This window comes from Carcharhinus amblyrhynchos, chromosome 5 (genome assembly GCF_965287045.1).
Source record: "Carcharhinus amblyrhynchos chromosome 5, sCarAmb.v2.hapA, whole genome shotgun sequence".
NCBI lineage: Eukaryota > Metazoa > Chordata > Chondrichthyes > Carcharhiniformes > Carcharhinidae > Carcharhinus > Carcharhinus amblyrhynchos.
In genome coordinates this window covers 7,719,749-7,742,949 of record NC_137328.1, presented here as the reverse complement: position 1 = coordinate 7,742,949, position 23,201 = coordinate 7,719,749, and the positions used below count along the sequence as shown (strand labels likewise).

General features: G+C 42.7%; 1 protein-coding gene across 5 annotated transcripts in view; it reads right to left on the bottom strand.

Moving 5' to 3' along the window:
• The window catches only part of kiaa1958 (KIAA1958 ortholog), a 104,152-nt gene that overhangs the window by 29,262 nt on the left and 51,689 nt on the right, over positions 1-23,201 (bottom strand). For 4 of the 5 annotated variants that reach the window (XM_080188432.1, XM_080188433.1, XM_080188434.1 and 1 more), the window contains exon 3: positions 465-9,597. The exons of the other annotated variant lie outside the window; for it this stretch is intronic. In XM_080188432.1, coding sequence (XP_080044558.1) covers positions 8,558-9,597 — 1,040 coding nt within the window. In that variant the 3' untranslated portion in view covers positions 465-8,557. Of the gene's footprint in view, positions 1-464; positions 9,598-23,201 lie in introns of those variants that run through there. 5 annotated transcript variants of the gene reach the window in all.

Sequence of the window (23,201 nt, the reverse complement as noted above, 5' to 3'; positions counted from 1 at the left end):
GTTACTGTGAAAATTCCCTTGTCGCCACTCTCCAACGCCTGTTCGGGTATACTGAGGGAGAATTTAGCATGGCCAATGCACCTAATCAGCACATCCTTTGGACTGTGGGAGGAAACTGGAGGAAACCCACACAGTCACAGGGAGAACGTGCGAAATCCACACAGACGGTGACCCAAGCTGGGAATCAAACCCAGGTCCCCAGCGCTGTGAGGCAGCAGTGCCAACCACTGTAAGTGCAAGTAAGTGCGATTACAAAATAAAGGACATTCATTCAACAAAACAGAACTTCCATTTTATTTATTGGCGATCCTTCAAACAAGCCAAGGTCAAAATGCATATTTTGTTACCTTCAATGACATATTTCTGATGACATGACAGAGGGACACGAGGTGTCTTTGCAATCCTCAGCTGCACAATTTCTAGCCCAAAGGCACAACATTAAAAGAAACTAAAAACTAGCCAAGTGGAGAACACAGCATGGTTTATTCATTTATTATCTGGCAACTAGTTCAGTTTCTACACACAGAGGAAACTCTGAAATAGCATGCAGCAATCAAAGAGACAATTATTAACAACTTTAAAAACAGATTAGTTTTAAGTGTTTTTTTGTTTTTTTTTCTCTTGTTTTCTTTAGAGCGCTACATATGTTTACAATAAACATAGACTTTTGCCTACCAATCGATTCCATCATGTTGCGCAGATATGGGTATGGTACGAAACCAAATGTACAAATGACACCCGCACCCGTCCCGAACACTTTGCCCACCCAACCAGCCTCTGATAGCATAACACTGAAGAACCTGGATAATTCAACACATTATCTTCAAGAAGTCACAACACAAGCATTATTTTTTAATTCATGCGTGGGACATGGGTGTTGTTGGCTGGCCAGCGTTTATTGCCCTTCCCTAAATTGCCCTTGGAGGGCAGTTGACAGTCAACCACATTGCTGTGGGTCTGGAGTTACATGTAGGCCAAACCAGGTAAGGATGGCAGATTTCCTTCTCTAAAGGGACATTAGTGAACCAGATGGACATTAGTGAACCGACAATCGACAATGGTTTCATGGTCGTCAATAGATTCTTAACTCCAGATTTTTTTATTGAATTCAAATTCCACCGTGGTGGGATTCGAACCTGGATCCCCAGAACATTAGATGAGTTTCTGGATTGATAGTCTAGTGATAATACCACTAGGCCATTACCCATCCCTAAATTGCTCTTGGGGGGCAGTTGAGAATCAACCACACTGCTGTGCCTCTGGAGTCACATGTTAGGACGGCAGATTTCCTTTCCTAAAGAGGCATTAGTGAACTAGATGGGTTTTTCCGACAATCGATAATGGTTTCATGGTCATCAGTAGACTTTTAATTCAGATTTTTTTTTACATTAAATTCAATTCTACCATCTGCCACGGTGGGATTTGAACCCGGGTGCCCGGGTCATTGTTGAGTTTCTGGATTAATAGATAATGCCACTAGACCATTGCCTCCCCTATAAAATCAACTTGTTTCAATTCAATTTGAAATCAATTTACTTAATATGGGACATGACAATTGGATGGGGTTTACTCCATTTTGAAACTGTTAAAAATGTTGAAAGGTGGGAAGAGAGGGTGGGACAGGAACAGAGAGAGACCAGATGTTGCTGAAGTACGCCATCCCTTCCAAGCACCCCCCCCACTCCCCGGCCTCTCTGGCAGACAACATTACGGTCTTTATTCAGAAAAAGAAGGAAATCAGCCATCGAAAGAACTGCTCTTTTTCTTTGGATTGGTTTCACACATCAACAAGTCAGACATGGCCAATGAAAGAATTGATTGGTGGAGCTAAGCAAAAAGGCTCTTCAAAATCAGTAACTGATGATTAGCAGCAAATGTTAACATTTCCAAAAGACAATCTACAACATATATAAATAAGAGCGCCTACAAAACATGCTTAGTCTGCACTGCAACAATATGACTTGAGTACGAAATGCATAGAGATTTGCATGTTTTTTTTGGCATGACAGCAACATTTCCATTTTGAAATTGTTTAAACAAAACAAATTAATGATTTAATAACTGTTTAAACAAAAAAAACTTAATGATTTAATAATTGTTGAAAACATGTTGCCAAAATTTTTCAACTTGCATTCATCAGGACAAACACAAGAATGCCAAATTTCAAACGATCACCCCAATCTGCACTCCATGGCACTCCCTCGGCCAGAGTCAACTTGCAAATCAGTCAGCAGCACCCTTTCCTCCTGCAGTATAAATTGTTGTGATTGTTTGAAATTTGGCATTGTGTTTGTTTTGATGAGTGCAAGAAGGAAAGTTTTAACAACATGTCTCTTGTTCCAACAAAATCAATGACTAATCTTCCTTTGAAAAAAAGAGAAATCACAGGTGTCAGGGTCCAGCTCAAAGCCAAAGTACGTGTGCTTTGCAAATAAAAAAAACTCGTGTTTCCCTTAATTGTAAGGTGTAAGTTGATGATTTTATAAGGTGCACCTTGTTAAATGAATGCTCAGAGTACAGAGTGTACACAGTTGGGTTTCGGTGTATGATCTAATAATTGCACTAGTTGTAGAATGGTGAATAACACGATCTTAAGTCATAGTATAATGTAACTTGGCTAAGCAACAATACAAAAGACCATAAAAATAGCAGAATCAGTTTATGGTTAGCCCACTTTCACTCCTTTGCAGCTGAGGATGACAAAAAAAATTCTTTCAACATGAATGTTGCAGGTATAAAGGCAGTATAGTGGCCAAAGGAGGGAGGTGGCCGTCCACCTTTTTATAGCGTAATAGATTTCAGGGTTTTGATTCACCAATAAAACAGAGGTTTCCTGGTTTCAAGCCTAGCTAGCTACCGCTAAGGGTACACTGCGTAAGAAGGTGGGAAAACTATTGCCCAATTCTCCCCAGCCTGGTCCACTCAGCTTCTCCCTGCGCCTTTAAGCTGGTTCCCAAAACCTGTTGCTTCGACCAAGTTTGTGGTCTCCTGTCCTAATAATTGCTCCAATGGTTTGGTGTTAAATCTTACTTGACAGTTGCTCTAGTGCAGCACCTTGGGAATGTTTTACTAGGTGCTGTAGTAAAGACAGAGGCTGAGGGAAGACCTGATGGAGGTCTACAAAATTATGAGAGACGTAGACAGGGTAGATAGTCAGAGGCTTTTTCCCCAGGGTGGAAGTGTCAATTACGAAGGGACATAGGTTCAAGGTGAGAAAGGGAAAGTTTAAGGGAGATGTGCGGGGGAAGTTTTTTCCGCAGAGAGTGGTGGGGGTCTGGAGGAGGTGGTGGAAGCAGGCAAATTAGTAACACTTAAGAAGTCTCGCAACACCAGGTTGAAGTCCAACAAGTTTATTTGAAATCGTGTGCTTTCGGAGTGTTACTCCTTCATCAGGTGAGTCACCAGAAGTTCATGATACCAAATAATTCTGTTGGGCTTTAACCTGGTGTGTGAGACTTCTCACTGTGCTCACCCCAGCCCAATGCCAGCATCTCCACATCACAACATTTAAGAGGCATCTGGATGGATACATGAATAGGGATGGAATCGAGGGATATGGACCGAGTAAGGGCAGAAGTTTTTTTTAGCTTAGTTAGGACATCATGATTGGCGTAGACTTGGAGGACCGAAGAGCCTGTTTCTGTGCCGTACTTTTCTTTGCTGTTTGTATATAAACATAAGCTAATGTTCCTGCAATGCATCTGTAGGAGACAGCAACAAAGTAGGACAACCTTTTGAAGCCCTGAAACATTTCTAACACTTTGTAAAGTCATAATGGCAAAGGAAGAGGCCATTCGGTCCACCAAGTCGATGCTTGTTATCTTTAGAACAATCCAATCAGTCCCAATATTTCCTTTTACAAGTTTTTGTCACAGGGTGAGCATCTCGGTGTGTCATGCCTGGTTTAGCTCACGCCATCCACCTGAATGTTGGTGGAGTTCAGATATTAGTCTTTGATGCCGACACAACTAAAGTCAGAGAACTTCCCTGCTCTATCCAGGTTTATTTAGTGCCCACCCAATTTCCTTTTGAAATCATGATTCACCTCCGCTTCCACCACCCTCACAGGTGGGTCACAACCACTCGCCAAAAAAATTCTTCCTCAGATAAAGGAAGAAAAATATTTTACTGCCCAGTGTCAACTAACACCAATCACCTTTCCCAGTGCTTAAAATCGTTTCATCATCATTCTTCTCAATTTTCTTCCCCCTTCCTCTAGAAGTTGTTACTTCTTTGCTGGGATACAGTGGACCAAGCCGGAATTATGTTCCAAGTGACTGTTATCCACTTCTGAGATGCGTCGAGTGTCGGATTCTTAGAGAGAACCAGGTCTGAGCCAGAACTCTCCATCTGACTATCCACACCCGAAAGCTATCAATATAGGGAGCAGCCTAACTAACAATCAGAAACGTAAGCCTGACTAAATCCCTCGCCATTTAACAGAGAGACGGTGTGGGTCATCCGTTGTGCCACTAAACTGAACATTTCGAAATGGAGTTGGATATTGGGAAGATTTACTGAGAAGTATGGAAGCAGTGGGAGTAGATAAAGTTACAGTACCAACCAGCCATGATTGAATGAACTACAGAACAGGTCTGAGGGGCTGAATGGCCTCTCTCCTGCTCCAAACTCCCATAGCCTTTCTGGGATCATGGAATAGAATAGAATCATAGACTACCTTACAGTGCAGAAGGAGGTCCTTTGGCCCATTGAGTTTGCACTGACAACATTATCACCCAGGCCCTATTCCCGTAACTCCACACATTTACCCTGTTAGTCCTCCAGACGCTAAGGGGCAATTTAGCACGGCCAATCCACCTAACCTGCGCATCTTTGGAGTGTAGGAGGAAACCGGAGCAAACACACACAGATACAGGGAGAATCTGCAGATTCCACACAGACAGTGACCCAAGCTGGGAAATGATCCTGGGTTTCTGGCGCTGTGAGGCAGCAGTGCTAACCATTACGCCACCCTGAGATCAGGTAACAGCAATCGGGAATGAACCTGGGTATTCAGAGTATGTTTTACTTGTCAACTGGACCCACTTGAAAAGAGCTTATAGTGGGTTATACAGTAATGCAAAGTTAGCTTGAACCAGAGAGAATCAAAGGCATACTGGAATACCCAAAGGGCCTATCCTGATCATCCCCATTCCTTCTAAAAGCAGACATGGCTGCAGGATCCTGAAACCCAGGGAACCTTAACCATCCGCCAAAAATCTTTTATTTGAAGCTCCCATTGTTTCTCACTTCACAGTTTGCCCTTTTACTCAGGACAAAAGTTTGTAAGTGGGAACAATGTTTTTTGTCCCAATCCTCCCCCACCCTACACGGCCCGTCTGTGGGGGAAAGCAAGTGCCACAGTCCCAAACTGTACACTGGGGCAAGAAGCAAACCAAAACAGAAAGAGTTCAAAAGTGTAACACCTATTGAAAGACTAAAAGAACACCGAGTTTATAAAGGCCAGTTAGAAAAGGCAGTACCTAAACACTGTATTTTAATAAAATTTAGACAAAAAACACATAAAACTACATTGAGTAATAATTTCTGTCAACTACTACACTTCAGGCAGTGATTTCATTGTTTCACAGTATTCTAAAGATTTTCCAACCTAAGTTGAAACCTAGAGCCGTACAGAACTCCCGTCGGACTGGGCTCAAGACTCAAACCGAAAGAAGAGGTTATTTTAACCCTTTGAGCGATGGAAAAAGTCCTTTTCACATCTGTAGTACAAGCCTGAGCAAATCTACTGCACAATCAATGAGAAGGAAGTGCATTACAATTCTGCACACATCTGTAATACTCGTGATTTGTAATACTTGTGACTTTATTATAATTTCGGTGCACAGATGCTCAACGGGTTAAATTAGCCAAATGCACTAATTTCTATATATTAGCATTTGATTAAAAAAGTAGTACCTAACAGTCTCCTTGTTAATATATCTTTGCATATTGTTAAAGCAATAAACTCTGTTTAAACACTAACCAAATAGTTCAATTTAACAAACTCAAATTTTACTTTTTAAAAAAAGTAAACATTCTAACCATTCATTTAGAGGCGCATGCACTTGTAGGCACATTATTTTGATATAAATCTTTCCTTCCACCAGTTTTAGAACTGTTCATTATTTTAACTGGGAACAAGCTGGTAAATTGGGCCCAACTTATTTACATTTGCACACATGCACACACAGGAGGCGCGCGCGCACACACACACACACATAGGCGTGCACACGTATACACACACACAGGCATACACGTGTACACACACACGCACACACACACAACACAGACATGAGTACACACACAGGTACGTGCGCACACACACTCACAGGTGTGTGCACGCACACACACACAGGCATGTACACACACACACACACACACATACAAGACGTGTATGCACACACAGGCGCACAGCACACACACAAGTGTTCTCATAGGTGCGCACTACAGGCGCGCGCACACACACACACACACACACACACTCGTGGCTCCAGAAAGCGCTACAGGAAGTAACACAGTGTCCTGCACAGAAATCTACTTCATCTGACTTTTGTGGAACTAGACCGTTAAGACAGAAGGGCTATGCAGAGCTGCAATCCTTCCTTGGTGTGAACACAGCATCTATTACTGAATTTCACCCCCAACTTAGCTTATGCACTTTGCAAAAATGGGGTTCCAACAACTATCAGTACTTATGTACGAGCAGCCATGTACAAATAATCTAATTACAAACCGTCATCTAAAAAAAACTAAAATAAATAAGATGACATATAAAATCTGTAACACCAATAATAGTAACTTTTAAAATACAAAATCAAATTGCTAGTAGAATTTTACAAGCAATGTTCAGATATACACAGAGTTGAATGAGATGCAACATGAACGGACAAGAAATTATGCATTTGTAACATAATGCGTTAACCGGGACATTGAATTTCTTCCTCAGTATCAAGGTGACATGCTCAGTAACTGGAAGATGTAAGGTTAAAGGTTTTAGTCATGGAATACTTTACAACTATCGTACAACCAGAATGATGAGATACCAGCTTGATATAATTCCGGGTTCACCCAGGTTAACTACTTTGTCCGATAGCACATCTTGTTCAGTGTTTTCCTTTCCAAGTAATTAGGAGTGGATCGCTAGTCTGCTCGGAAGGTTGTAACATAAATCAGGTCGCCCTCCGACAATAAATCCGCAAAGTCCGAACACAATTAAGCAGGGCTACAAATCATAAGTATTTTAAAAATAAATCCTAACTCTGCTACTTTTCTCGCTACATCTTTTTCTAACGGTCTTGAGAAATTAGAAGCACAGTTCCTCGTAAGGTCTAACAGCCAGCTGATTACTCTCCATTAAAAAAAAACCTTTGGCTCAGCCAGGAGAATAAGCTGTTTTAAAACACACTGAATTCGCATGCAGATGAGAGGGCAGCAAGAAGGTCAATGCCATTAGCTGTGGTGAAGGATGCAAAGTGTGGGTGTGTGGCGTTAATATAGTGGGCATTGCAGGGACGGTGCAAAAACAAACAATGATACTGAGAGGAGAAATGGCTTAAAACAGCACACAGTCAATACTGGATGGAAGGGTAAATACTGTAGCCGTGGAAAGAGGATTCCGCACTTTGAGATCCACGGCAACTTTGTCCAAAATATTATCCCCATCTCACCCACCCAGAAAAGTTCATTGATTTATTAGTGTCACAAACAGGCTTACATTAAATAAAAGCAAATTACTGTGGACGCTGGAATACGAAACCAAAAGAGAAAATGCTGGAAAATCTCAGCATCTGTAAGGAGAGAAAAGAGCTGATGTTTCGAGTCCAGAAGACCCATTGTCAAAGTTCAGCCAGACCTGCTGAGATTTTCCAGCATTTTCTCTTTAGGCTTACATTAATACTGCAATGAAGTTACTGTAAAGATCCCCTAGTTGCCACACTCCGGCCCCTGTTTGGCTACACTGAGGAAGAATTTAGCATGGCCATTGCACCTAACCAGCATGCCTTTCAGACTGTGGGAGGAAACTGGGACACCGAAGGAAACCCACGCACACACGGGGAGAAGGTGCAGAAGTTTACGGATGTGATTTCTCTGACTCTACCTGAATGCTTGGCTGCGAAATACTTAAGTTCTTACGCTACAGAAACTGAACAATAAAGATAGTGCACATTTTGAAAAGCTGTGGAAAAATGATAGCTCTTGGGTCACGAGGAGAGATTTAGAAATAATATCAGGGTTTTTTTTTAAATGTTCAGAATGCTGGAATTTCAAAAACTATACCTTGATTTATAATATCTGCAGATTTGCTTGGAAAAAGAAGAGCTGAAATCTGTTTTTTGTTTAAAAAGAGAGTGGCATAGAATCATCATTAACTTGTCCATTGGATCACTGGAATTTTGACGCCTGCTCTCAAGAAGTAATTCAGGCCAAGAACCATTTCACACACTGCTTTTTAAAAACTTTAACTATCAGTGGCTTAGTAATAATTAGACAGACTGTATAAAAGTGTGAATGAACACGGAGAATAGTTAAAGAGAAAAACCAAAGTACATTCCTGTCAGGCTGTATCTGAGGAAGAGTCAAAGGAACCAGAGATGATGAAGTTTCCTGTGTTGTTGAGTCCTGACATAGACTGGGCAGCCTGCTGGCTCAGATTGTTACATATTAGTACCAGCTGGTTGCTTTGTGCCTCAGACAGGGAACTACAGCTCTGGTAAACACTAAAGTTGGTCTTCCTCCCAGGAATATTCCCCTTCTCGCACATGGTTTTAACCATTTTTGAGAGCTTATTCTTCCCGAGGGATTGGCTATTGTACCAGTAAAGTGCGGCCAGGTTGCAGACTGGCTTGATGGACAGGTAAAATGGGGCATCTTCGTAACGCATAGCTGGAGGGCGCCTCTGAGCGTACTCCTTGTAGTCCTGCACTGGGCACGTCTGCGGAGAGTGCGGCGTGGCGTAGATTCTGCACTCAGTTCCTGCTCGCCGGCTCTTCCCCTGTGCGTCAGAGCTGTCTATGATTTCCCACTCCAGGTACTCCAAGCCCGTCTCAGTTACGTGCAGCCTGATGTCCCCCCATTTCAGCGTGGAACTGTGGAAGCCAGCACAGTGCCCGAACGCTTTAGTGTTATTGAGCCACACGAGGTTGAGCAGCCCTTCGGGGTTGTAGCGGCTCAGCAGGCCTCGCTTACGCAGGATGAGCTCATCGGCAAAGGTGAGTTTCATGGACTTGTGAGGCTTGTTCCCTTTGCCTTTGCCTCTCAGCTCAAGCTGCTTTTGTTTCAATGCTTCTTGGGAGCGCCTGAATTCCTTATCCCTCGTTATACTGAACCCATATTTGTATTCCTTTAAGTACCTTTCAAGTCCACATTGATAGTTGGCCAAACTGTTGGGCTCGTACTCGGAACCATCTTTCTGCCTGGCATCCACAAAGAACGAAGCTAGGTAGGCATCAAGTTCCGTGCACGGTATGATCTGGATTTCCCGGTTTTCGTGTGGGTACTTGGAAAGGAGGAACTCTCTGAAGTTTCTGAGCGCAGTCAAGGTACTTCGCACTGTCTTCTCATTCTGCTGACCCTCACAGCCTCTCTCTTCGATTTCTAAAGGGGGAAGGAGAAAGAAGAGAAAAAAAAGATAAGCTGCACATAAAGCCATTCAAAACTAAATTTCAATTTCGCAAAGGTCATTGGAAAACGATATTACATACCTGTCTCAGGTTTCAAAAGCCAACTTCACAAATGACGTAAAAGATTAAGGCAAAAGAAAATATCAAAACCAGGTCCTCATCTCAATGCAGCACTCTCAGTGCATGGGAGTTGACGAGAGATTTTTAGGTATCAAGCACAGACTGTCTCAGAACAAAGACACCAAGGCCAGCACCTCACAAACTGTACACTGCTGCAAGTGCCCAATACACTAGCCCCGCGAAATTGGTGTTGAAAGCAAGGCAACAGTGGACGGGATTTTGAAATAGAGATGCAATAAAATAACTTGTAGACTACCCACGTTATTGAGAACTGGCTAGCGAATGGAGAAGTCTACAGATGTATGTGGCCCAAAAAAAGTAAAATAATTCCTCTGTGGATGAGGCAAGCCAAGTGAAGAGATCTGGAATTGAACGACTGATTATTATACCACATCAACCATGACTCTCACCCCTTCTGCCAAATCACTAAACAATCAACCTCGACTCTTGGATGGTCCAAACTGAATGGTGGACACACTCAGTGTAGTTTAGATTGCTTAAAATTGTGTTGTAACTGAAGCAAGCGTTTTGGACTACACAACGCGAGGATGAAATATTGAGAGTTGCATGTTGGCCAGTAGAGGTGAGAGGCGTTGCATAGCAACGGATTGGTAATAGACCAGAACACACATATCACCCACATTAAAGCATCTTTGGCTGGCGTGAGTTTTTCTCCCCCCTCTCCAAAATTAGCAGTAATGTGTTAAATTCCTGTATGGTAGGCTTCGTGACGACAGAATATGCTTAGAAGATATTTGAAATCTTACTTTCTCACATGTGCTTATGCACACCCTGCACGTTCTGTGATCATACCATCGGCAAAGGAGGTAAACTTGTGAAATGTAAATGTATGAAACACAGAGACTGAACATATTCAGAAATTATATTACTGTCTTCGCTGGATTACATGGGCACAACATGCAATAGTTAAGGTGCTGAATGCCAAATTCTTTTCCATCGATGCAGCTTTCAGTTACACAATATAATGGTAGCAAGTGGCACGCGGAGATAGTGATATATATCTAAACCATGCTAACAGTTAGTTCACTGTGCTTCCTGACTCTCAGAGAGGCGCTAGTGTTATTGGAGTTCTCCTAATTTATTTGCTTTGCCCCCTTGTGGTGTTGGAGAGACAATTATATATTGTGTTGATTTATTCATTTTTTAAACTCCTTTCGCAGGATGCTGGCAAAGCCAGCATTTATTGCCCATACCTAATTGCCCTTGAGGAGGTGATGGTGAGCCGTCACCTTGAGATGCTGCAGTTCAGGTGGTGTAGGTATACCCACAACGCTGTTAGCAAGGGATTTTTTAAAAAATTCCATTCATGGGACATGAGCATCGCTGGCTGGCCAGCATTTATTGCCCATCCCTAGTTGACTTTGGAGGGCAGTTGAGAGTCGATTGGCACGGCAGCACAGTGGTTAGCACTTCACAGCACCAGGGACCAGAGTATGACTCCTGGCTTGGGTCACTGTCTGTGTGGAGTCTGCATGTTCTCCCCATGTCTGCGTTGGTTTCCTCCAGGTGCTCCGGTTTTCTCCCACATTCTGAAAGACGTGCTGGTTAGGTGCACTGACTCGAACAGGTGCCAGACTGTGGCAACTAGGGGAAATTTCAGAGTAACTTAATTACAGTGTTAATGTAAGCCTTACTTGTAACTAATAAATAAACTTATACCTCATTGCTGTGGCTCTGGAATCACATGAAGGCCAGACCAGGTAAGGAGAAAGGATTTCCTTCCTAAAGGACATTAATGAACCAGATGGGTTTTTCCAACAATCGACAATTGTTTCATGGTCATCAGTACATTATTAATTCCAGATTTTTTTATTGAATTCAAATTCCACCATCTACCGCGGTGGGATTTGAACCCGGGCCCCTGGAACATTAGCTGGGTTTCTGGTTTAATAGCCTAGCGATAACACCACTAAGCCAGTGCTTCCCCTCCGGGATTATAGAGTCATAGAGGTTTATAGCATGGAAACAGGCCCTTCAGCCCAACTTGTCCATGCTGCAATTCTAAGATTTTGATCCAAGTGACAGTCAAGGAATGGGCAATATAGTTTCCTGATGCCTAGAATGATGCTAAGTGGTCCATCTGGTTTCATTCCTTTTTGACTGAGTACGACTGAGTGGTTTGCAGGGCCATTTCAGACTAACGCTGTTAAGACACTGGTTCAAAATGTTGTCAGTCTGGCGTCAACCACATTGTTGTGAGTCTGGAATCACATGTAACAGGTCAGGCTGGCAGATCTCCTTAGGCTGCACTTGGAATATAGTGTTCAATTCAATTACCAGAAGGCTTTGGAAAGGGTACAGAAAAACTTTACTAGGAAGTTGCCTGGTATGGAGGGCATTAGCTATGAGGAGAGGTTGGAGAAACTTGGTTTGTTCTCACTGGAAAGATGGAGATTGAGGGATGACCTGATAGAAGTCTACAAGATTATGAGAGGCATGGACAGAGTGGATAGTCAGAAGCTTCTCCTAGGGTGGAAGAGTCAATCACTAGGGGGCACAGATTTAAGTTGCAAGGGGCCATGTTTAAAGGAGATGTACGAGGCAAGTTTTTTTTTACACAGAGGTGGTGGGTGCCTGGAACCCTCGTTGGGGGAGGTAATGGAAGCAGATAGAATACTGAGTTTTAAGGGGCGCCTTGACAAATATATGAATAGGATGGGAATGGAGGGATACAGTCCCCAAAAGGATCAGGGATTTTAATTAAGTCAGGCAGCGTGATTGGTGCAGGCTTGGAAGGCCAAAGGGCCTCTTCCTGTGCTGTAATTTTCTTTGTTCTTCTTTCTTTGTTCCTTTCTAAAGGCATTTCTAAATATCATGAGTTTTTAAATCCACTATTGACAATGAGCAGGGACCGGCTTTCAATTCCATATTTTATTCATTCATTGAATTTAAATCCCACCAATTGCCCCGATGGAATAACCTCAGCTGGGACTGGAATTGAACCTGCGCTGTTGGTGTTGCGCTGCATCAAGATCCAACAGTCCAGCCTACTGACCACTCCACCCCACCTCACCCCACCTCACCCCACCACCTCCCCACCCCCAGTGATTTGACCCTGTAACTGGATAGAAAGAATCTCTGTTCTGAAAAGTAGAAAATTAGATGAGAAACAGTGGTTGGTGATGGGTGGTGGGGTGGAGTGCTGTGGAAGAATTTGAGGGAAGAGGATGGAAGAGTATAAAAAGATTGAGGGGAAGAGGTGAAAGAAGCAAGAAAATGAATATTGTCGCTGGCACAACAGTGAACCCAGCCAGAGGGTTGCAGTATTGAGTCATTACAACCGTCTGGTCCTGAATCCGAATGGTTTAACCAGTTTGTGGATAGTTGGCAGTGATGTGACAAAATCGAGGCGTTTTTTCCTTCTATACTGAATTGCAGTGTTGCTTTCTCTCATCAAGGCACATTTGGAGTTAAAAACCAAATTCATCCATAGAAGCGAAGGGAACCAGACAATTCAACTCAAATGAAACGATCTTATGGATTTTGAGTGGTCATTCATTGGTGGTGGGGTAGCGGGGGGCTTAATAAGGTGGTGCTTACATTGCTGAACTAGCAACTCAAAGGCGTGAGGTTAATTCCCACCATGATAGTTGGGGAATTTAAATTCAATTACTTTAATAAATCTGGAAAACTGGTATCAGCACTGGTGACGATGAAATTACTGATTTTTGGATGGCATGACAACACAGTGGTTAGCACTGCTGCCTCACAGCTCCAGGAACCTAGGTTCGATTCCCGGCTTGGGTCACTATCTGTGTGGAGTTTGCATGTTCTCCCCGTATCTTTGTGGGTTTCCTCCAGGTGCTCCGATTTCCTCCTACAGTCCAAAGATGTGCAGGTTAGGTGCATTGGCCATGCTAAATTGACCCTTAGTGTTCCGGGATGCGTAAATTAGAGGGATGCAGAGTTTATCAGGGTAAATTTGTGGGGTTACTGGGATAGGGCCTAGGTGGGATTGTTGTTGGTACAGGCTCGGTGGACAAATGGCCTCCTTCTGCACTATAGGGATTCTATGATTCTGAAACAAAATGAAGATCTGCTGTTCTTTTCTAACTTGGCTAATGTGACTCCAGACCGACAACATTTTGAACCAATGTCCTCACAGCATTAGTCTGGCTATCTGGATTATTAATCTGGTGATGTTACCGCAAAGCCATGCTCCCTCAACTGGACTGAATAGTTGGAAACAAGGATAAAGGGCAGCTAAAACTGCCTCTTAACTACTCTTTAAAACAATGAGTTAGCCTCTCAATTGGATGGAGATGGACCATGAACACTGGCGTGAACCCCAGCTTCAAACATAAATGCAATTTCTTTTGTCTGTCAAATCTTCAGTAGCATTTCCCAAGTTGTCTTGAGGTGGCCTGTTTGAAGTCATTGGAGAGAGAAATAGGGCCAGAGTGACTTTGTAGAAACCCAACAACAATGTACTATAAAGGACCACTATGCAAGATACTTTTTCTTTATTCTTCCATTGGGCTTCACTGGCCTCCGCTGCCCCCTTGAACTGAGTGTCTCGTTTGGCCATTTCAGAGAACAATTAAGAGTCAACCACATTGCTGTGGTTCTGGAGTTGCATGCAGGCCAGGGCAAGTAAGGGTGGCAAGCTTCCTTACCTAAAGGACAGTAGTAAACCAGATGGGTCAATGGTTTCATGGTCAACATTACTGCAGCTAGTTTTCAATTCAATTTTATTAATTGAATTTAAATTCCACCAGCTATTGTGGTGGGATTCAAACCCATGTCTTCCAGAGCATTAGCCTAGGCCTCCGGTCCAGTGACATCACCATTATACCACCATCTTCCTGTGTAATGCAGCAGACACAGTGGTTCAATCCTCCATCAGGGTATAACTATGCACGTAACCATTGTACGTCTACAGTGTTCATTCATCTAATTACTGTTTAATAAAACATTTTAGCAGTTTCTAACCCACCAAACAGACTAGAGAAGTATTTACTCCACCATTTTCTGAAAGTGAGCAAGTTCATGCAGAGACTCGGAGTGGGGATTTTACACCTTGCTTGTCCTGAAACCATAAAATCCCACCCGGCATCAGTGGACCTTTCCGTAGTCTGTCTCTTGTCCACTCCAATTCCTGTGGTGGGTGGGCAAAAGACCATTTGATTTAACCAAAAAGCTAAAACATGATGATAAGTGTTTTCTGTTTAACTCTTGAGATCCTGGACTCAGAAAACATTTCTAGAGTATAACCTAAGGACCAAATATTGAAACATTGAGGGGTGGGAGAATAGTGGGCCTCAGGTACTGACGGGAATGAAGAGAGAAGAAACCCATTATAATTGAGCTGCTGAGGATTATTTTTGGAAAATCAAATTAAGTTTTAAAAGTTTATTTATTAGTGTCACAACTAGGCCTATATTAACACTGCAATGAAGTTACTGTGAAAATCCCGCCACACTCCGACACCTGTTCAGATACACTGAGGGAGAATCTAGCATGGCCAATGCATCTAACTTGCACGTCTTTGGACTGTGGGAGGAAATCGGAGCATGAAGAGGAAACCCAAGCAGACACGGGGAGAATGTGCAGACAGTGATCTGAGCTGGGAATAGAACCTGGGTCCCTGGTGCTGTGAGGCAGCAGTGCTAACCACTGTGCCACCTTATGGAATGGGCCATGTGCCTGTACCCTTCAGGTATCCTTAGAGGCAAGTGGATTGCATGGCAATGCTGAGGCAAGCAATTCAGAAGATAACTACCGATGGGAAGAGGGCATTCTAGTCCCATCATAGTTTATAATCAAGAAATGCTCGACAGTTCCTCTGTGGCATGTCCAAATGTCTCTTTTGTGATTCCAGGGATTCTTTTTTAACCACCATTTCAGAGTCCATTCCATATATGGGATTCTGCTGCTTGCGGAACTATTAATAAGTCTGTGGGTCAAAGAGAAAAGAGAAGGGAACTAGGAGGAGAAACAAGCAGTCTAGCAGTGGCAGTGCATTAAAAAATGCTCCAAAACGTGGGAACTGGTTCTACACTTCACTTCAGAGCTGACATGAACTGCCTGGAGAATTGGATAAACTACACGGTTCGAGTCCCCCGTGAACCACAGCATAAAATTGTATCCCAGGCACTCAGTACAGTTAGTTTTACCTACAATTTGCCTATGCAGCCGCCAGACCCCACCCCTCCTCTGTTGTACCATTGTAACCCCGGGAAGCATGGCCCTGCACTGGCGTAACCAATCCCACCCCGCCTAAGGCTATGCAACACTAGCGAGGTCCCTGAAGGTGTGGCGCCTAATCAGAGAGGGGCACATGTAGATTTATCTGGGAGGGGCTGCTGCCTCTTGCACCTGCATCCGGGGCACCAATTTAACAGAAATATCTCATTTCAAACCAGCCACACAGGGAGAAAACATGCATGACTATGACCAATAGACATGTAAATGCCAAACAGAATTTCTCAGACTAATTGTAATCTGTCCATTCATCAGTTTTTCAAGTAAATGGGACATCAAAGAGACCGGATTTGTCTAGTTATATTGGACAGTGGATGAGTCTGCTGTAAGCAGCTTACATTGTTGTGTATTTTTTTAAAAAATGGTTCACTGCTTGGTTGCTTTTTTTCAGTGTCTCCCAGGGCAGTAAATTGCTCCAATCTTACACACGGGATATTGCTCTCCATCAGTTTTGCACGTTCTGCTTATGAGAGTTATTATAGAATTAAAATGTAGAATTGGAGCATGCATAGAAATATAGTTACAGCAAACTGTGCATCGGTATCTTCATTCAGTAGCCATTCCACAAGCCATCGCTGAGTACATACGCTCCGCATTTGCATTAACATTGAGAGTGCACATCTGCATTAACATCGTGAGTGTAATGTTTAGTCTGCAGGTTGTATGGCCCCTGGCAGCAGTGACAAGTTTAAGGATGAGATAATATCACACTTCACCACCAGAAATACGTTACAGCAGTTCTGAGTATTTGTTTCTGTGGAACTTAACTCCAAAAGCACAGGTTCCTTACTTTGCTAAAAACAAACACCTAATTTTTAATCCAGTTGCTGAACTTCTGGGGTAACAATGTTAAAGGTAGCTCAAAGGAATTCAAGGAGATTGATCTGGAATATAAAGGAACCCATGGCATTACAATCATAAAAATATGACAATACTAACAGGATAGTTAGGTGGTTTGTCTTTGGCTGGTGCGCAATGGGCCAAAGGACCTTTTTCTGTGCTGTTTATCTCTATAAGTGTGTCACAGCAGCGGAGAGATAAATGGAATCATGTGTCACAGAATTAAAGTGTTAACTCACTATGCAAAGCAAATCTTCAAGCTTAGCTTCCATCACACATTAGAAAATAGACATAAAAGAGTAGAATGGAGTAGTTAAATGTTTTCATTTAAGTAAGTGGCTAAAGCCTGAAGAAAGCCACAATAATGCAATTTATGAATAATCTTAGGTAACTATGCTTCAGAATAGTGCTGTTTAAATTGAACATGTTATTTGGGATCAGTTGCAACATGGAGAATTAAACTCTTTTGGATGTCAGCTTTGAACCTCCTTGTGACTGAGGTGCTGGTGGATTATGAGGATTGAGTCAATATTCCTTTAAACCACTGATTCACCATTGTGCATCTTCTTATTTACTATGAATTTCTAAATCAAACTCTACAACCTGTCAGAGCGCCCAGATTACTCCCTTCAATGTTCATGTTGTACTGATTAAAACAATAAATCACACAAGGAGGCCTTCATTATTTTCACATACCACAGACACACACTGCAGATAATCCAGAAGCGAGCACTCACAGGAAAGCAATAAAAGCACACAGATCAGGATATCTCACTTCATCACACAGGAGAAATAGGGAGTACATTGGCTGATAATGCCGGGGTGGCGCAGTGACACAATGGTTAGCACTGCTGCCTCACAGCGCCAGGGACCCAGGTTCAATTCCCAGCTTGGGTCACTGCATAGAATCTGCATATTCTCCCCGTGTTTGCGTGGGTTTCCCGAGTGCTCTGGTTTCCTCCCACAGTCTGAAAGACATGCTGGTTAGGTGCATTGGCCATGCTAAATTCTCCCTCACTGTACCCGAACAGTTGCCAGTGTGGCAACTAGGGGACTTTCACAGTAACTTCATTGCAGTGTTAATGTAAGCCTACTTGTGACACTAATAAATAAATACAGAAAAAGAAACTGATTCCCTGTAACTATGGGTAAACTTTACTAATCAGCATATTCTATAGTTAAAACTATTGGTGTTTCTAACTTTATATCAAATTTTACAGTGTGGAAGTAGACCAGTCACTGTCACAAGCCTCCTTTCACCTGGCTTCATCTAACATCCTTCCTCTCTCCCGGTTTCCTCTTAACCACATCTCTGCTATCCATTTCTACCATCCATACGGTAGAGTGAGTGAGTGAGTGTGTGTAATTCACACATGTATACATATATTACATATATATCTTTTCCAATGTAACCCACTGTCTTCTTAGCCCATTAGGTAGAACATCTGAAAGAATAATCAATTAATTTACAAATAAAACCGAAGCAAATAGGGAAAAAAATTAACAACCAATGAAGTGTAGATTTTATATCAGGGCAGATCACTATAATGTGCCTCTTTTCTTTTAAAGAAAATGAGGGTAAAACTCTTTCTTTCTATTCTCATGCCCTAATGTATGCCCATTTGTTCTTCTCTGAATTGTCAGCTGAACTTTGAGCAGTTCATCCACATCTGCCCCAGCCCAAGCAATTTGAAACTGCAATAGGATTCTCACTAAGGGGCTGAACATACTTTCAGTTTCCCCCTCCTTCCTTGACTGGTACCTGGCTGCAGTAGCAGGGTTGAGGTCAATATCTCAGTTAAGGAGGAGGAAGAAATGCCCCTTCAGCCCATGTTAACATGCACTGTTGCTCTAACACAACGGTAACTGAGAAACTTAACCCCACCTCTCCAGACACTGTGCACTCAAGAGAGGATGCAGTTTCTTCACGTGCAGCAGATTCTTTTACAATAGACCTCTTTAAGATTCTTGTACACCATCAATAATAAGCCAATGGCCAGCTTGCGCATTGCGCATCGGCTGGGGCATTGAGTTTAAAAATTGGCAAGTCATGTTGCAGCTTTACAGAACTTTAGTTAGGCCGCACTTGGAATATAATGTTCAATTCTGGTCGCCACACTACCAGAAGGATGTGGAGGCTATGGAGAGGGTACAGAAAAGATTTACCAGGATGTTGCTTGGTATGGAGGGCATTAGCTATAAGGAGAGATTGGAGAAACTTGGTTTGATCTCACTGGAATAATGGAGGTTGAGGGAGCGACCTGATAGAAGTCTACAAGATTATGAGGGGCATGGACAGGGTGGATAGTCAGAAGCTTTTTCCCAGGGTGGAAGAGTCAATTACTAGGGGGACAAGGGTTAAGGTGCAAGGGACAAGGTTTAAAAAAATGTACCAGGCAAGTTTTTTTTTCTTACACAGAGGGTAATGGGTACCTGGAACTCACTGCTGGGGGAAGTAGTGGAAGCAGATACAACAGTGACTTTTAAGGGGCATCTTGACAAACACGTGAATAGGAAGGGTAGGGGGTTTTAGTTAAGTCAGGCAGCATGGTCAGTGCAGGCTTGGAGGACCAAAGGGACTGTTCCTGTGCTGCAATTTTCTTTGTTCTTTGCATTGCTAACCCACTTACCCCAGAAAGGCTGAAAGGGTCGCAGGAAACAAGCAGGTTTAGGAATGTGCTGCTGGGGTAGGGTTGGCAGGTTTAGTAATCTGATGAGGGGGGAATTGACTCCAGGATACACCTCTCCTGGAGTCTAAACTAAATGCATGCCAAGGTAAAAAAAACAATGGGCCTTCACTATTCAACCACATCACTGCTGCTTACAACCTTCATCTGTATCCATACACACACACATTTCCCAGGAAGGGTTCACGGATTCATCAACTGAGTCTCAAACACCTTTGCAGCCTGCCCCCCACCCACCCACCCTCACTTAGCTTGATGACACAAGTCAATTGAAACTCTTGTCAGCCCCACCCCCTGACAAATCATCTCACCCAGCAAGACTAGCGTGGAACTGAGAACCTTCCTTGGCCACGTGGTTTGTTAGCATTCACACTGATGAATTAGCAAACTATGGGAGTTTAAAGTTTATTTATTAAGATGTGTCACAAGTAGGCTTACATTAACACTGCAATGAAGTTACTTTGAAAATCCCCTAGCCGCCACACTCTAGTGCCTGTTTAGGCACACTGAGGGACAATTTCACATGGCCAGTGCATCTAACCAGCACAGCTTTCGGACTGTGGGAGAAAACCGGAGCACCCAGAGGAAACCCACACACACATGGGGAGAATGTGCAAACTCCATACAGACAGTGTCCCAAGTCAGGAATGAAACCCAGGTCCCTGGTGCTGTGGGGGAGGAGTGCTAACCACTGTAGCACTGTGTGTATCCCCTAACTGCTGTAATTAGCTGCATCAAACTTTTCCAAAAATAAATGCACCTGTTTTGGCAAAAAGTGAACTATTTTCCATCACCAGCTGTGCCTGTGATCAAAGAATATCCTGTTCAGAGGGAAAAGTAAAGATCAGATTTGACCTGACATATCAGATTTTGTTCCTATAAACTGTCCAAACAATGTCAGCACTTGGGTAAGCCAGGCCTCCCATCAGCAGCATATCTGAATTGCTCTCAACGTAGATGGGCTGATTGCTGACTGACTATCCCAATTTTCCCCAATTCCCCCAGCTCAACCTCTTCACTCAATGACTGTGAGCCACAGGAAATGCCTGGATGCACATATAAACAGGTTCTCCCCACTACAGTGGTAGCATGTAGCTGTTCATAAGAATGATCCCTGGAATGAAGAACTTGTCGTATGAGGAACGATTGAGGACTCTGGGTCTGTGCTTGTTGGAGTTCAGCAGGATGAGGGGGGGATCTTATTGACATTTACAGGATACTGCGAGGCCTGGATAGAATGGACATGGAGAGGATGTTTCCACTAGTCACAACCTCAGGCTAAAGGGATGATCCTTTAAAACAGAGGTGAGGAGGAATTTCTTCAGCCAGAGAGTGGTGAATCTGTGGAACTCTTTGTCATAGAGGCTGTGGAGGCCAGGTCATTGAGTGTCTTTAAGACAGAGGTAGATAAATTCTTGATTAAAAGGGGATCAGGTGTATGGGGAAAAGGAGAATGGGGATGAGAAAAAAAACAGCCATGATTGAATGGCAGAGCAGACTTGATGGGCCGAGTGGCCTAATTCTGCTCCCATGTCTTACGGTCTTATGGAATGAATGGAGCTTCCCAGCAATAGAAATCAGGGCTGCTAAATGCATCCACCCACATGCACTTGCTAAGTCTGACTGAAACATCAACACTCCAGATAAACAAAGGAAAAAAGTGAGTCATTATTGGTGTCATCATCAACATTGTTGCCTCAACAGTGCTCAAAAGATCATAGTAGTGATTGTCCTTGGGTAAAGATCATGCGTAGGGGAGGGTGAGGGAATAGCTGTACTGCAAAGAATATATTTTGCACTATAATCTGACAGGGGGAAATTGAAATTGGGACGGACTTTACACAATCCAATTGGTAACTCTTAATTATCGAGGGAGAAGGAAAAAAAAACACTGCCAGATTTGATTTTGCAAATCACAGAATCAAGAAATTTGTAATACAGACACATCAGCGAGTACTGTTAATCTATTTTGCATGTATAAATATTTAAACCTAAGTGGTAAGAATTTTTTTCTTCCATATATAACAGTCCAGCTTTGAATCCTGCTAGATACTACTTGATCTCCAAAAGGTCAGTGATTCAATATTGTCAACTTGCACACATTTCAATGAAGCACAAAGAAGTGTTGTTTGCATAGTTCGTAGTGAATACTTGCCCCTACCGGCAGCCCATGTGCTATATTGGAACATATGTCACCAGTGCATGTAAATTTCTACAAATTGGCATTATGTATCATGCAAAGCTTTATAATACAGAGCAAACAGAATCACTTTCATAACCTCATACTTGGCAAGAATTTATTAACTCCATTTTAAATTAAAGAACATTTCACACTTCAGCCTCAATTATACCCATCCTTTTACTTAAAAAAAAATCAGAGTTGCTGAGTCAAAAACATTAATGATACAAATGAATTTAAAGGTCCAGGTTGCAATGAGTTTTTAAATAAATGATCTTCGTTCATTTACAAACCAAGGATGCTGTCAATTCTGCAACAGTCTGTGGTTTCATCTATTTCCCTGCACTACACCAGTCATTCTCAGATGCTTACCCAGTGCTTTGCATAAATGGTCATGCAGATGCAAATAACAACCCAGTTCCTTTACAGTCCTGACTTCAGTTGCATCGATGCAAGGTTATTAATATGGCCCAATTGGCTCCAGAGGTTCTGATGCCCATTTAAAACAGCAAGTTTGATCAGCACCTTTGGTTGACAGCAAGACAAATGATACAGTCTCCCTGCCATTTAAAACAGGATGTCTTACATTCAGCTAAAACAAAACAATAACCAACAGCCACGTACATTACCTTCAATTTCAAAGTTGCCAGATATGGTGTTTCAAGTGCTCACTTTATTCCAGACAGACATAGCTGCTTGCGCTTACCAGCTCACACCCTGTTACTGTTTTTTTTCCTCACATTTCTCTCCTGTTTTGTTTCAAACTGGTGTTTCAGCTACAGGTATCTTTAGCACATGCTGCAGTGTGAATTTTAACTCTAAGCTCTCTTTTGAAGTACATAACTTGCTGTGCACTCATATGTGGAGCACGCCAACACACATGTTTCTGGGTTACAGTTCTTTCTCAAATGTACACCCCTCCGTGGCTTAACAGGTTAACACACAGAATCTACCATGTCACTGCGAGGTTCCCAAAAAAAAGTTAGGTTAGATGTAAGGTTGTGGGTGGCATGGTGGCACAGTGGTTAGCACTGCTGCCTTTCAGAATCAGGGATCTGGGTTCAACTCCTGGCTTGGGTCACTGTCTGTGCAGAGTCTACATATCCCACCCCACATCTGCAAGGATTTCTTCTGAGTGCTTTGATTTCCACAATCCAAAAGATATGTTGGTGAGGTGTATTGGCCATACTAAATTCTCCCTCAGTGTACCTGAACAGGCGGCTGAGTGTGGCGACTAGGGGATTTTCACAGTAACTTCACTGCTGTGTTAATATAAGCCTACTTGTGACAGTGAAATAAACTTAAAACTTTAAACAATCAAATTGCCTTTGTTTTAGAAGCCATTCACTCCACAAGCTCAAACAGAAATATAAATGTGCCACAATTTCTCTCAGATGACCTTTCAGAGTAGACTTTAATTGGTCATTCCAATTCCAGGGTGACATGCTTCAACTCTGGGTTCAGATGATAGTGAAAAATAAAGGAAAATTCCTTTAAAAGAAACCCAGTCTAGATTTCAGCAAAATG